Genomic DNA, 11,950 nt, shown 5'->3' with positions numbered 1-11,950 from the left:
TTTGGCTATCATTGTGAATTTTTTCGATTTATTTCCAATTGTTTTTTCCCATATTGGAGGTTACTATACTATAGTATAAAGCAGAGGATACAACAATATAGTATAAAGCAAAGAAAATAATGGAGCAAGTGGGTACTATGCACATATAACACAAGCCGTGTTCGTCACTGACGTGACTTAAAATCTTCACTTTTGGGGTGGGAAAGTGTGCCTTTTTTTATTCACAAAATGTATCTCGATCGTCAAAGGAAATAAAGGTAACTTCACCCGCTCATTCCCAGCGCTCTCTGTCCACATAATTAGTAAGATAAACTATTCCTGAAAGTATGTCGGTTTCCAGGGAATTATTGCATGGTCAAAGACCCACCAATGACTGTTTAGCATTAACATGGCAATCACGAACACATTGACGAGTATCATATTGCTGATATTATCACCTTAGCGTCTCCAGTGCAATCGTTTTTCATTTTAATACTCTCGATCAAGTATCCTAGCCACGAATTTGCACTCTTCTCTAAATGTTATAATACAGGTAGATTAAAAAAAAAAACGAGCGCAGGTAAATACCATCCACCACGCATGTGAAAGGCTACGCGTGTCCTATAGGTGTGAAAAGGTCCACACGGTTTTGTCCCTTCCTTGCAGTCGCAGAAAGGAAAGGTCATGTAAGGTCATTCATTCAGTGATATAGAAAGCAATTGTTTATACATGTACATATGAATGTATATAGATTTTAACAGCTTAAGTGGGTTTATATGACATAACGTATAGGGCTGAGTAACGGGTCCACTTAAATCGCGGGGTTTACGTAGAGTGTACATATATTTAAAGGAAAGCACATTCGCATTGATATTTACACGTTTAAAGGCAGTAAAGCAAGGCGAGTTTCAAGGACAGGTGTTTTTACACATAAGGCATACTGCGTCGTGCATAAAACGATTTTAGGGGACAACCTGCTCGTGCACTGATAGGCCTCTCCTGATTTTGTCTCCCTTTTTTATCATCAGGTAAATTATTTTTGTCAGTTCTACGAATACAGGATAAGAAGGATGCGATAAAACCAGGTAGATCGCGTTTGTACATCGTTAACGTCAATATAGTGTGGCCTAAGGTGTGCCAGAACATTGATGGTTTATTAGTTTTTTATGAAGGCCTCGCTTTATGTCGCGTATAGTTGCTGTCAACAGGTATATAGAGTCGCTCAACTCTAAATCTGCCCTAAAGGTGCAAGGTAATTGCTCCCGGTGTATACGATTGTCACATACTAATATGTAGGACTACCTTGTCTGTCGCTGCTGCGTGATATTTTTTATTTACTTCCAAAAAGATTGTTTGGCTGATTTCATAGTCATAGGTGGGAGTTACCGGTTTATGCAGTAGTAGTAGTATACTACCCACTCACTATAGTGCAAGGTACTAACAACTTTTTGACATGCAGTGCGTATTAGATGAATGTCTTGTGGTTACAAAGTGGGATTTTCAAAACCATAAACGTCACTTTTTAGAAATGTGCACGTTATTAAGACTGCACCTCGTCGTTCTTCAAATGCAGCCATATTTAAAGCTCGGTGTAATTCACCACAGAGCCATACTTTAACAGACTTTAATCGCATCTCTCTTTATTTTGTTATATCTTTATTTTTTAATTTGTGCGTTGATTTTTTTAAATGTTATGCTCCACGCACTTCTGATTTGAATATTCATCCTGTAAAGCATGCTCGCGCAGTGAGCAAAAGCTAAGACTGATCGAAATTTCCGTGATCTTATGGCTTGTTTCTCTCCATATACAATATATATATATATATATATATATATATATATATATATATATATATATATGTCCCAGTTATGTTTGTATACATGTTGACATTCAAGAATACCGTTAAAGGTAAGCTGTTAAACACACGGCTTCGCCTTTCTCTTAGGTTATTTAACAATGCAAATCTGGGTCATGGTGTTTACATATCTTATACACAAAAACTCAGCAGCGGGTGTCCTTTCTGCATATAGGTGACCTCAGGTAACGTTGTTATTGGTATTTTTCAGTTAATGGTGCATAAACGTACATGTGCGTGTTCATACATTCCAAGGTGATATAAATAGCGCATGTCGCATAGTTTATAAACAATTTTAATGGTGGTTTACGAGACGTTCGATTCTTCCCCTCCTAGTTCATACACCCGGCCCTTGTACTACCTGTAATTGGAATTCGAAAGCTGAACCCGTGGACGGCTTCGGGTTTATTTCAACCCTGATTAGCTGGCGCACTGACCTATGTTGGCCAATAGGTTGCATCTTCTGTGTGCTGTGAAAAGCTAAAGTTAACAGTTATTGGGTTAACAGTTAACTGTGATTTGAGGACGAGCGTGATTGCTTCCTCTTCCTTGTCATCAATTTGTTTTCAGATAACAAAACGTTTCAACCCGCCGTAAAATGGCAACGACAGCCGATACCGTTACCATGACGACTGGGGTGACAGACGACAATCCGTATAATCTGTATCCAGCCAATGAAGGTCTGGCTTCTTGGGACCTTGTGGTGGTTGCTGTTTACTTCTGTGCTGTCATTTGTGTGGGAATATTTGTAAGTAACATTGTTATTTTATTATTATTATTACTATAATTTTGGGTAACAACGGATTTTACCGTGTCTATGACCATACATTTTACACAGTATGAATGGATCAGCTTTAACATGGATACACTTGATCTAAATGCATAAAGCATATACGCCGTTTTTTTAACCTGTACCTGTATAACATACTTGAGTCACCACCTTGAATTCTATTGACTTTATCAAACAGGAAATGAGCATATCTAATAATAAATTTATACGCAGGAGATGGAATTTGTTGAAATTCTGATATGAGCTACATTTAGAAAGAGAGAGAAGAAAAATTTTGTCATTTTGTATTCCTCATTCTCAGGCCATGTGTCGAGCTTCAAGAGGGACGGTCAGTGGATACTTCCTTGCTGGACGCTCCATGACGTTCTTACCGGTCAGTTTCAGCACACGCTACACAGTGTTTGGGCGGCCATCTTGGAATTTGCTGCCTTTTGTAAAGTCTGTATTTGGTGCTTTGATTTATATACAGCAGTTTTGCATTTTAATCAGTTTTTCAGCATACTTATGTAAAATAACTTTCATTACCGACACTAAGAAAGTAAAATAATTCAAAAACAAATAAAAAAATGTCAAGTCTGCCGCACATTTTGATTGTAACCCTTATGTTAATATTAAAATCAAATCACTGTCAGTTTGTAACCATATTTATAATACATGCATTTGTTCCATCCTGTTACAGGTTGGTGCATCCTTGTTTGTGAGTAATATCGGTAGTGAACACTTCATAGGATTGGCAGGGTCGGGAGCGGCTGGTGGTATAGGTGTGGGCGCATGGGAGTTTAACGTAAGTATGAAAACTAAGGGCTCAGCTACCAGCTACCCCCCCCCCCCCCCCCCCCCCAGAAGCATCGGTTAAGGTCACACCGTTTTAAGACATACTCCAAACAAATTGTTTGAGACCCAGTTAAAAGTATGGACACGCTGGGCAGCCTAGGCTTTTCCTAAACTAGCCTCTTACCCAACTCCGCCACCCCCCACCCCCACTCCCCTCGTGCATGCAGAAAATAATATATTCCTCGTCCTGCGGTTTGTTTGTATCAGTTTTGGACATACCGAGGCTGGAAGCAATCTGTACAAATTTTGAATTTTCTTTGTACTGTAGATGAATTATACCAAGTTTTAAAAAAAATTCAGTTACAAAAACACGTGAAAAAAGAGCATAAGTACTTTTTCGCCAGTCATTAAAAAAAAAAACGTACCTATTAAATGACACAGGATACAGAACGTGAAACTGAATAAAAAATACGTGCTTTCTTCCATTCTATCTCCCCCATTTGATTATGCGGCACTTTTAAGTTTAAGGTTAACAGATAGATATGCGACACGATGTTTCATAAAACGCTTCGTGAAGCAGGTGAAATGTTCCCCTTACTTAACATAAGTTTAGAACACGTTATCATCCATGACGTCGAGCTCGGGACTCTTATTAAGGCATTCTACGAACTACCCTGTGCATGTATTTTAATAGGTGCAGCCGACCCATACGCACTTTTTCAAACAAGTAATAACTTAATTTTAAAAGAAATTTTAATTTTAATTTTAAAATAGAACACAATTTAATGATTGATATTTAATGAACAATAAACCCATGCTAATCAGTGTAATACTACATGTACTATTTCCCACTCTCTAGGCCATTCTGCTTCTCCAGTTGCTGGGCTGGGTGTTTATTCCAGTGTACATAGCATGCGGGGTAAGTACACCCTGGAATCAGGGGCTGCTTTGTAATCCGGCAACCTGATCTGAATTTTTAAACAAAAAATTTATTCTACTTTAAGTTTAACCAAAGATAAATCAGAAGTAGTCCAATATATAATGAGCCTGTTTTACAAGCAATAAAAAAGACACTTTATACTGTAATATAGATTGACTAATATCTTGAACTGGAATAGGTCAAAACTTTAGTTCTAGAGTTAAGACAAAACTTCGCAAAAAAATGAAATAATGAAAGTACAGCCGCTTTCATTCAAATAACTCTCTGTGACAAAACACAAGCACGGATGAGAACCGTAAAGAGTATAGAAGAATAACCCTTTGTGTAAGGCATTACATTTTTCTACAGGTAAATTCTCGTTAAATTAATTTTGCTACTTAGCATTCATTTAAGTGAGATAGAGTGGAGAGAATGATAGCATTGTGTGTATTACCTCTTACGACAGTAAATTGTGTTCACAATAGACAAATTACAAAAGGCATACACCCGAAATATACTAGTGAGCACAAGAGAGAAATGACATTCCTTGTATTAATTACCAAACGACTAATGTTTTCATTACACCCATTATGTGTGGGTAACTAAATGTTGCTTATGAATTTTAAAAAAATATAATGTGAAAAGTGGCTGATACGTTTTCTTTTTTCTACCCAGACATACACAATGCCCGAGTACCTGAAGAAGAGGTTTGGCGGAAGTCGACTCCGAGTTTATTTCGCTTTCCTCTCGCTGATACTGTATATCTTTACAAAATGTTCCGTGAGTGCATCCCAAATTTTCTTCAGTGATCCTTATTACATTAATTCCTAATAGATTATTGATGAGCTTTGGAGTAAATTAATTTTCATATTATTTCATATTTTCTCAAATGCTTCATTCTCACAAGGCAAAAGGCGGTGTAAATTCGGTAGTCGTATGGACCTATACACACACTATATACAAGAGTAAGGAATACAATTAATTCACCAAACAAGTCAATTTTAGGACGAAGGTGTAATTCATCCAGTTTTCAACCGTTTTTTTTTTCAAAGAGTACCTATATCAGTGAGATATCAATGTTTCGCTTTCAGGTGGATCTGTATACAGGTGGCTTGTTCATACAACAGTCGCTGAAGTGGGACCTTTACCTGAGCATCCTGGTCCTTATTCTGGTCACTGCTATTCTAACAATTACAGGTGGGCTCCACTGATGCATATGTAAATATACACATGCATATACATATGCATATACGTAAATGTGTAGCAAGCTTGTATCCAGGGAGTTTGGGGGGAGTCGGGTATCAATGAACCGTCTTTTTGTAGGAAAATGGTCCGTTCTGAGTAAATTTTGATCTAAACAGACGAAGGTGTCATGGTAAAAGGTCAAATTTTACAGAAAAAGAACATACCTTTGAAATATCTAGCTACGGATTTGCATTGTAAAACACTTAACTTTCTTGTCGCAGCCATATAATAAACATTGTTCAGTTTTTTTTCCAACATAGGTGGCTTGACTGCTGTCATATATACCGACACATTACAGGCTTTTTTGATGGTAGGGGGCGCCCTCATGGGATGAGTGATGGGAATGAGTGAGTACAACCCTTAACAGATTGTCTTCAGTAATTTTAACTCTTTTAAAAGTCTTAAAACTTAAAAGTCTACTTATACAATTCCTGGTAAGAGTGCTGAATAATTTTAACGTTTCTCTTTGGTAAAAATGTAATGTTTAACCTCAGGTTTAAGTATAATGATACACATCTAGTTACAAATATTCTACAGAATATATATTTTAAAGACAAATTAAATACATGTCGCAGTTAAATGTATCTTGTTTACGTTTTTTACAATTTCAGGTTTCTGGAAACTTGGAGGCTACGGTGAACTGGTTCGCACCTTCCCACAGGCCATACCGACAAAACTGGTTGCCAATCAGACCTGCGGCATCCCTCCGTCCAACGCCTTCCAGATGCTGAAGGAAGCCAGGGATAACGACATGCCATGGGCGGGGTTCCTCTTTGGGCAGACCCCTGGCTCCATCTGGTATTGGTGCAGCGACCAGGTGCGTGGGAGGACATATGTTTTCAGACGGGCACAGGATTTGCATATGTTTCTGCACACACTCACGCCAGCAAGCATATTATTCCGGCCTTAAAAATCAGATTAATATAACTCTTAAGTTCGTATTATTCCGGATGGGCAAAGTACAGGCAATGAAATCATAACGTTAGCATGAAAACGTTTACTTTGGACTTTTTTTGATAATTTTCGAGATAGCTGGGGTAGATGTCCATGAAGTATGTAAATAACGCGGTGGAAAAATTCGTAATAAATATTTTAAATTGACTCTTATCAGTGGGTTAATTATCTGCAATGTATTCCCAGGTTATCGTCCAGAGAGCGCTGGCTGCTAAGAGTCTTTCCCACGCACAGGGGGCGACACTTATGGCGGGATTCATCAAGATACTTCCGCTGTTCATGATGGTGATGCCAGGCATGATCAGCAGGGTGTTCTACCCAAGTGAGCTTTTATTTATTTATTGATTTATTTATTTGTTTGTTTGTTTATTGATAAAGCAAAAATATAATTTACCTAGCCCTAATTAATCGAGTATAAATATTGATCTACAACACTTAAAAAAGTTTAAATACTGCAAGAGTGAAACCCATTACTCTCACGGATACACAGTTTTGCAAAGAGGTGTCACATATACAATATACAAAAGTATAATGGAAAGAAAGTTTTGAAGGAAAGGGGAATAGAATGCGGTGCCTTCGAAATGAAAGGAATACTTAGCCCATTACGCCCCTCCCATCACATCACCACTGCAACAGAAATGTTTTTTTTAAATCTTTTTAAATTAATTTATTATTATTATTTTATTATTATTTATTATTATTATTATTTATTTATTTATTTATTTTATTTATTTATTTATTTATTTATTTATTTTTTTTTTTGTAGATGAAGTGGCATGCGCTGATCCAGAAGAATGTTACAAAATTTGCCAAAGCTATGCGGGTTGCACTAACATTGCCTACCCTAAACTGGTACTGGGAGTCATGCCCATCGGTGAGCTATCTTAAATTATATGACGTCACGATGACAACCAACGCTGAACATGTGACGTAAAGAGTGTCTCTATCAATTTGACGTCATACGAGTTGTGTCGTTATCAAGTGCCAAAGAAAAAATAATTCATGCATGAAATTATGTGTAAATTTAGTCATCGCAGCAGGACTTGGTACATGTACATGTAGTTTATGACACCCATCAATTAAAGATGATGAATTTTCATATCAACGCCTCAAATAACTAAAACAAGTGACGATTCGTTAATCATTGCTCTGCAGGTCTTAGAGGACTAATGATGGCGGTGATGATCGCTGCTCTGATGAGTGATCTGGACTCCATCTTCAACAGTGCCAGCACACTGTTCACCATTGACGTCTGGAAACGGTTCCGTAAGCAAGCAACAGTGCGCGAGTTAATGATAGTGGGACGGTAGGTAAACGTATACATCTAAGCATTTCCCGATGCTTCGTGTATTAAGTCATTAACTTTTAAGAATGTCACACAAAAGACACTTAATGCAAGTTTGGAAGTAAGGACTCTTAACGTTTTGGCTGCGAACACATGAGGGTGGGCTTGTATATAATCCAAATGTCACTGACTATAATAAAAATAATAATGATGGTGATCACACGGAGTTTCTACTATGGATACTTGTTTTAATACTTGTAATCATTCCAAAGCATGCAATTACTGTTTGTACTCTTACGGTAAGAAATTTGATTCTTCATGCCTTTCGTTTAAAAATCTGGTAGTGCTAATGCAAACCGTGTATAGTATCTTTTTTAAAAAATGAAAGTTTTTATTTATTTATTCAGCTAGTTATTTTGTTTCGTCAATACACAGCGTATGTATATTGGTAGTTGTGACAGATGTGCTGGTATTTTCAGGGTCTTCGTGCTCGTCATGACGGCTGTGGCGGTTGCCTGGGTACCGGTTGTCAAGGAGATGCAAGGTGGTCAGGTGTTCATCTATATCCAAGAGGTGACCAACTACCTAGCGCCTCCTGTTGCCGCTATTTTCATCCTTGGGGTGGTATGGCCCAGAATTAACGAGCAGGTAAGTGCAAATGTCATTGGATATTCTAGCAGCTCGTAGCATCTAAGTAGGAGGAAATCAAATGCGAAATGGTGAACCTTGGGGCATACCGGAATGATTGCATCCAAAACTTAAGAAAGTATTTGTTGAACAACTGTAGGTTGTTGGTTATATCTTCTGTTCTTTATCCTTTTAGTGTTTACAAAAAGACGCGTTTCCAAAGGTTATGACTTTAAAAAAAGAAGTAAGGATTTGAGCAATATAAGAAAAAGAAAAAGAAGAATTTGGAATTTGCCGAGTTTTAATACTAAAGGAAGTGATGAAGGAACTTATTCTTCCTCCTTTGAAAAAAAATTAAAATTTTATATGTTGTGCATCTACACAGTGCTGAGACAAATAAGGGCTGTTAATTTTAAAATTATTTCTCTACAACAGGGCGTATTTTGGGCATTAATGGTGGCCTTGCTAACGGGGGTCACTCGCCTGGTCCTCGTGTTCATTTGGCCAGGCGCACAGAAGTGCGGGGATGTCGACGACAGGCCGGCCATAATTAAGGATTTCCAGTACATGTACTTTGCCATGCTGTTGTTCTGGATGACTGTCATTGTCGCTGCCATCGTCAGTTACTGTACGGAGGCTCCGGAAGAGAAACACGTGAGTTTTTATACATTTTTTTTTTTATAATTGATATGGCATTTTTTGTCAGATTTTAATTTAATATAGTTAGAATATATATATATATATATATATATATATATATATATATATATATATATATATATATATATATATATCTTTACATGTATGATTGAAAACATTGAAATAAAAATAAGCCTATCTGTTTCAAGACTGAGGGCTTGTGTAGTCATTTTCTGTGTAGTCTACACGTGTATTTGTAGGCCTGTTGTTTGGTCACACAAAACAACAAACACGACGTAAAGGAGGCTATGTAAGATAGATAGATAGACAGATACTCTGTTTCTTTTAAACTAGATTCAAATGTCATATTCAAAAAGAATCAAAAGTATCTTTGTTGCAGTTGATCCGCACGACATTCTGGACGCGGCATGACAATCGTGACAGAGAGGAAGTGATAATGGAGTCCAAGTCCGGCATGCATTTCGACGATATCTCTAAGGCAACCACCAACTCCATGGAAACGGGGCTGGATAACCCTGGCTTGGAAAAGGGGGAAAGTAATTCAACCCTAGGTAAGTCGTATCCCGAGGTCCAATATGTTGATAATTATTTTAAGACAAAAGGCATCGCAAACTTTAAGACAAGAAGAAATTATTGTACCCTCCAAAACAAATCTTATCCGTGCCTTTTCATAGCAGAAACATATTTTCAGCACAACGTATGTCGTACCAAGATATGGGATAAGATCTACTATGTGTAATTTTATTTACAGATTCTGACAAACAAAAACCAGTGTTTACCGTGTCCGCGGAATCAGTAAACGGTCACCACAATTTCCGGGATCCTAGCTACATTCCTGGTAATACGTCGGAAGAAGTGGGTGGGTATACTGCAGCGATATAGCATTTTTCATTTATTCATTGCTTTATTTATTTGTTTATTTATTTGATATACCTTTTCAATAAAGTAGTTGGCGGAATTTTTTTAAAATTCCTTTTAGGTAAAAGTACACTTTTAACTTAAAGAGAAAGCAAGAAGTTTTTCAAGAGCTTTAATCCAACTTCTGTACCTCTTTTTAATAATGAAACGTCGTTATATTTCAGTCAATTACTTAATCTAACTTTTTAAAATTAAGCCACTGTCTTATTTCATTAAATTTTTTAGCCTAGGGTAGTAATCAAATTTCCGTTTTTTTTTTTTTATTTATTTCACAACAAATAAACAGTGACTGTATAAACGTTCATTTTTATTATTGTCATCATTATGATTTTGGTGGTAGTGATAATGGTGAAAAATAGTTGAAATACCATGGTTGCCATTACTGACGTCACATCTTTTCCAGAATGGGAGTCTCGTCCATGGTATAGCAAAGCCTGTGATTGGTTGATTGGTATTCACCAATCACCTGAAGAATCGCAACGTCAGCAAGAGCAACAATGTCGTCTGCTTAAGATAACGTCACTAAAACAATCACGTGCTGCAAAAATCGGTCTCAACATTGGACTGGTTTTTATTTTGTCTCTAGGTGTCGCATTGTATTGTTTTTGGTCCTACTGGCAATATGTTCCGTAAATTACGTGACAAATAAGCCCACCCTCCATCGCACGTGCGAGCGCAAACACACACACACACACACACACACACACGTAGTTAGCTTACTACTCTGCCACATGCCTCGAAAAGGCAACATAAAATACGTTTCAATACACTATAAAATGTTGGACCTTTTACCTAAGCTTTTGTGCTGTATGATCATCATGTCTTAGTGAGAGTTTAGAAGAAATCTACTCGAAAATACAGCTACAACATAAATGGGGTTTTAATAGCAGTCCTTATCGCGGTTTCATACATGTAATTCTAACTCAAACTGGCGTGTTGTACTCACGTGTCCATCATATATATGTGGACGTCATCTCCACCATGCCCTAATATAAGAAAAATATGTAATCGATCAATACAAATTATGCAAAAGGAAACTGTTGAAAATTCCAGGATTGTGTTTCTTTCTTTTTCAAATGAAGGTCAGATGTGTGATGCGCCTATACAAACTTTGGGATACATTGGTTGGCTGTTACTGCATGGATCTACGTTCGTGATTTTATACTTCCTTGATGGGGAAAAGGCTTTTGCGAGCAATTACCTGTATATGGATCAGTTTATATCCTTGCGTGGTCTGCTAGCCTGTCGGTAACTGTTTTTCCAGTTGGTACGGTTCTGAGTATTGCATTAGCATCTCTAATTCAATTTAAATTAGATATGTATTCCCTTGAATCTGATAAAATAAAAGGTGTAATACTGTGGTTGTTTCATTATTTTAAGAAAAGAACGCATATCCTACCTTCGGCTGCGAACTGTCCCCGGCTCTCAGTGATTGCTTCTCTCTGGTCAACTCTGTCTATACCCTGAGAACAAAGATGTGATAATATCATATATTTGGTTATTTAAATATACCTTTTTATTTTAGATTACATTAAATACAATTAGGCGGAAACAAAGACGGTGAGGAATCTAGGATCATAATTAAAGGGAACACAGTAATGTTCTTCGTCTCGCTTCGCTTGTCGTGTCAGAATGCAAAAACAAGCATGTAACGGAGGCATGGGGCCCACATATTTGCCACATATATTTAAATTTTGCATGTTACAAAAAACAGGGCATACCTACCATGTAAATACATTAATACAATATATACATTAATACAATACACTCGCCAATGACTGAATTGTACAAAACACGGTCTGAATAGGATATCACTGTGACTACTGCAGTGGTCGATTGTTAAGTAACTTTAAAATCAATTTTTGTATTTACATATGACAAATTAATATATTGGCGGCCATCTTGGATTTTGCGTTTCCGGTACAAACGGACACTTTTTCAAG

The 11,950-nt window shown here is 37.2% G+C and overlaps 1 protein-coding gene across 1 annotated transcript; it reads left to right on the top strand.

The window, feature by feature from the left end:
• The first annotated feature begins 769 nt into the window (after positions 1-769).
• Positions 770-11,366, top strand: LOC106151495 (sodium/myo-inositol cotransporter). Its single transcript, XM_087017507.1, is given in 17 exon segments — positions 770-1,007; positions 2,406-2,583; positions 2,927-2,998; positions 3,305-3,409; positions 4,259-4,318; positions 4,994-5,098; positions 5,410-5,515; positions 5,824-5,910; positions 6,175-6,380; positions 6,704-6,839; positions 7,284-7,391; positions 7,673-7,823; positions 8,282-8,450; positions 8,865-9,083; positions 9,469-9,640; positions 9,841-9,948; positions 10,411-11,366. Coding segments are annotated over 16 exon segments (2,184 nt in total). The 5' UTR covers positions 770-1,007; positions 2,406-2,433; the 3' UTR covers positions 10,641-11,366.
• The last annotated feature ends 584 nt before the right edge of the window (positions 11,367-11,950 follow it).

Source organism: Lingula anatina, chromosome 7 (genome assembly GCF_051362555.1).
Source record: "Lingula anatina isolate TDL-2025a chromosome 7, LinAna3.0, whole genome shotgun sequence".
NCBI lineage: Eukaryota > Metazoa > Brachiopoda > Lingulata > Lingulida > Lingulidae > Lingula > Lingula anatina.
The sequence above is the reverse complement of the archived record's forward strand: the minus strand, read 5'-3'. Positions and strand labels throughout refer to the sequence as shown.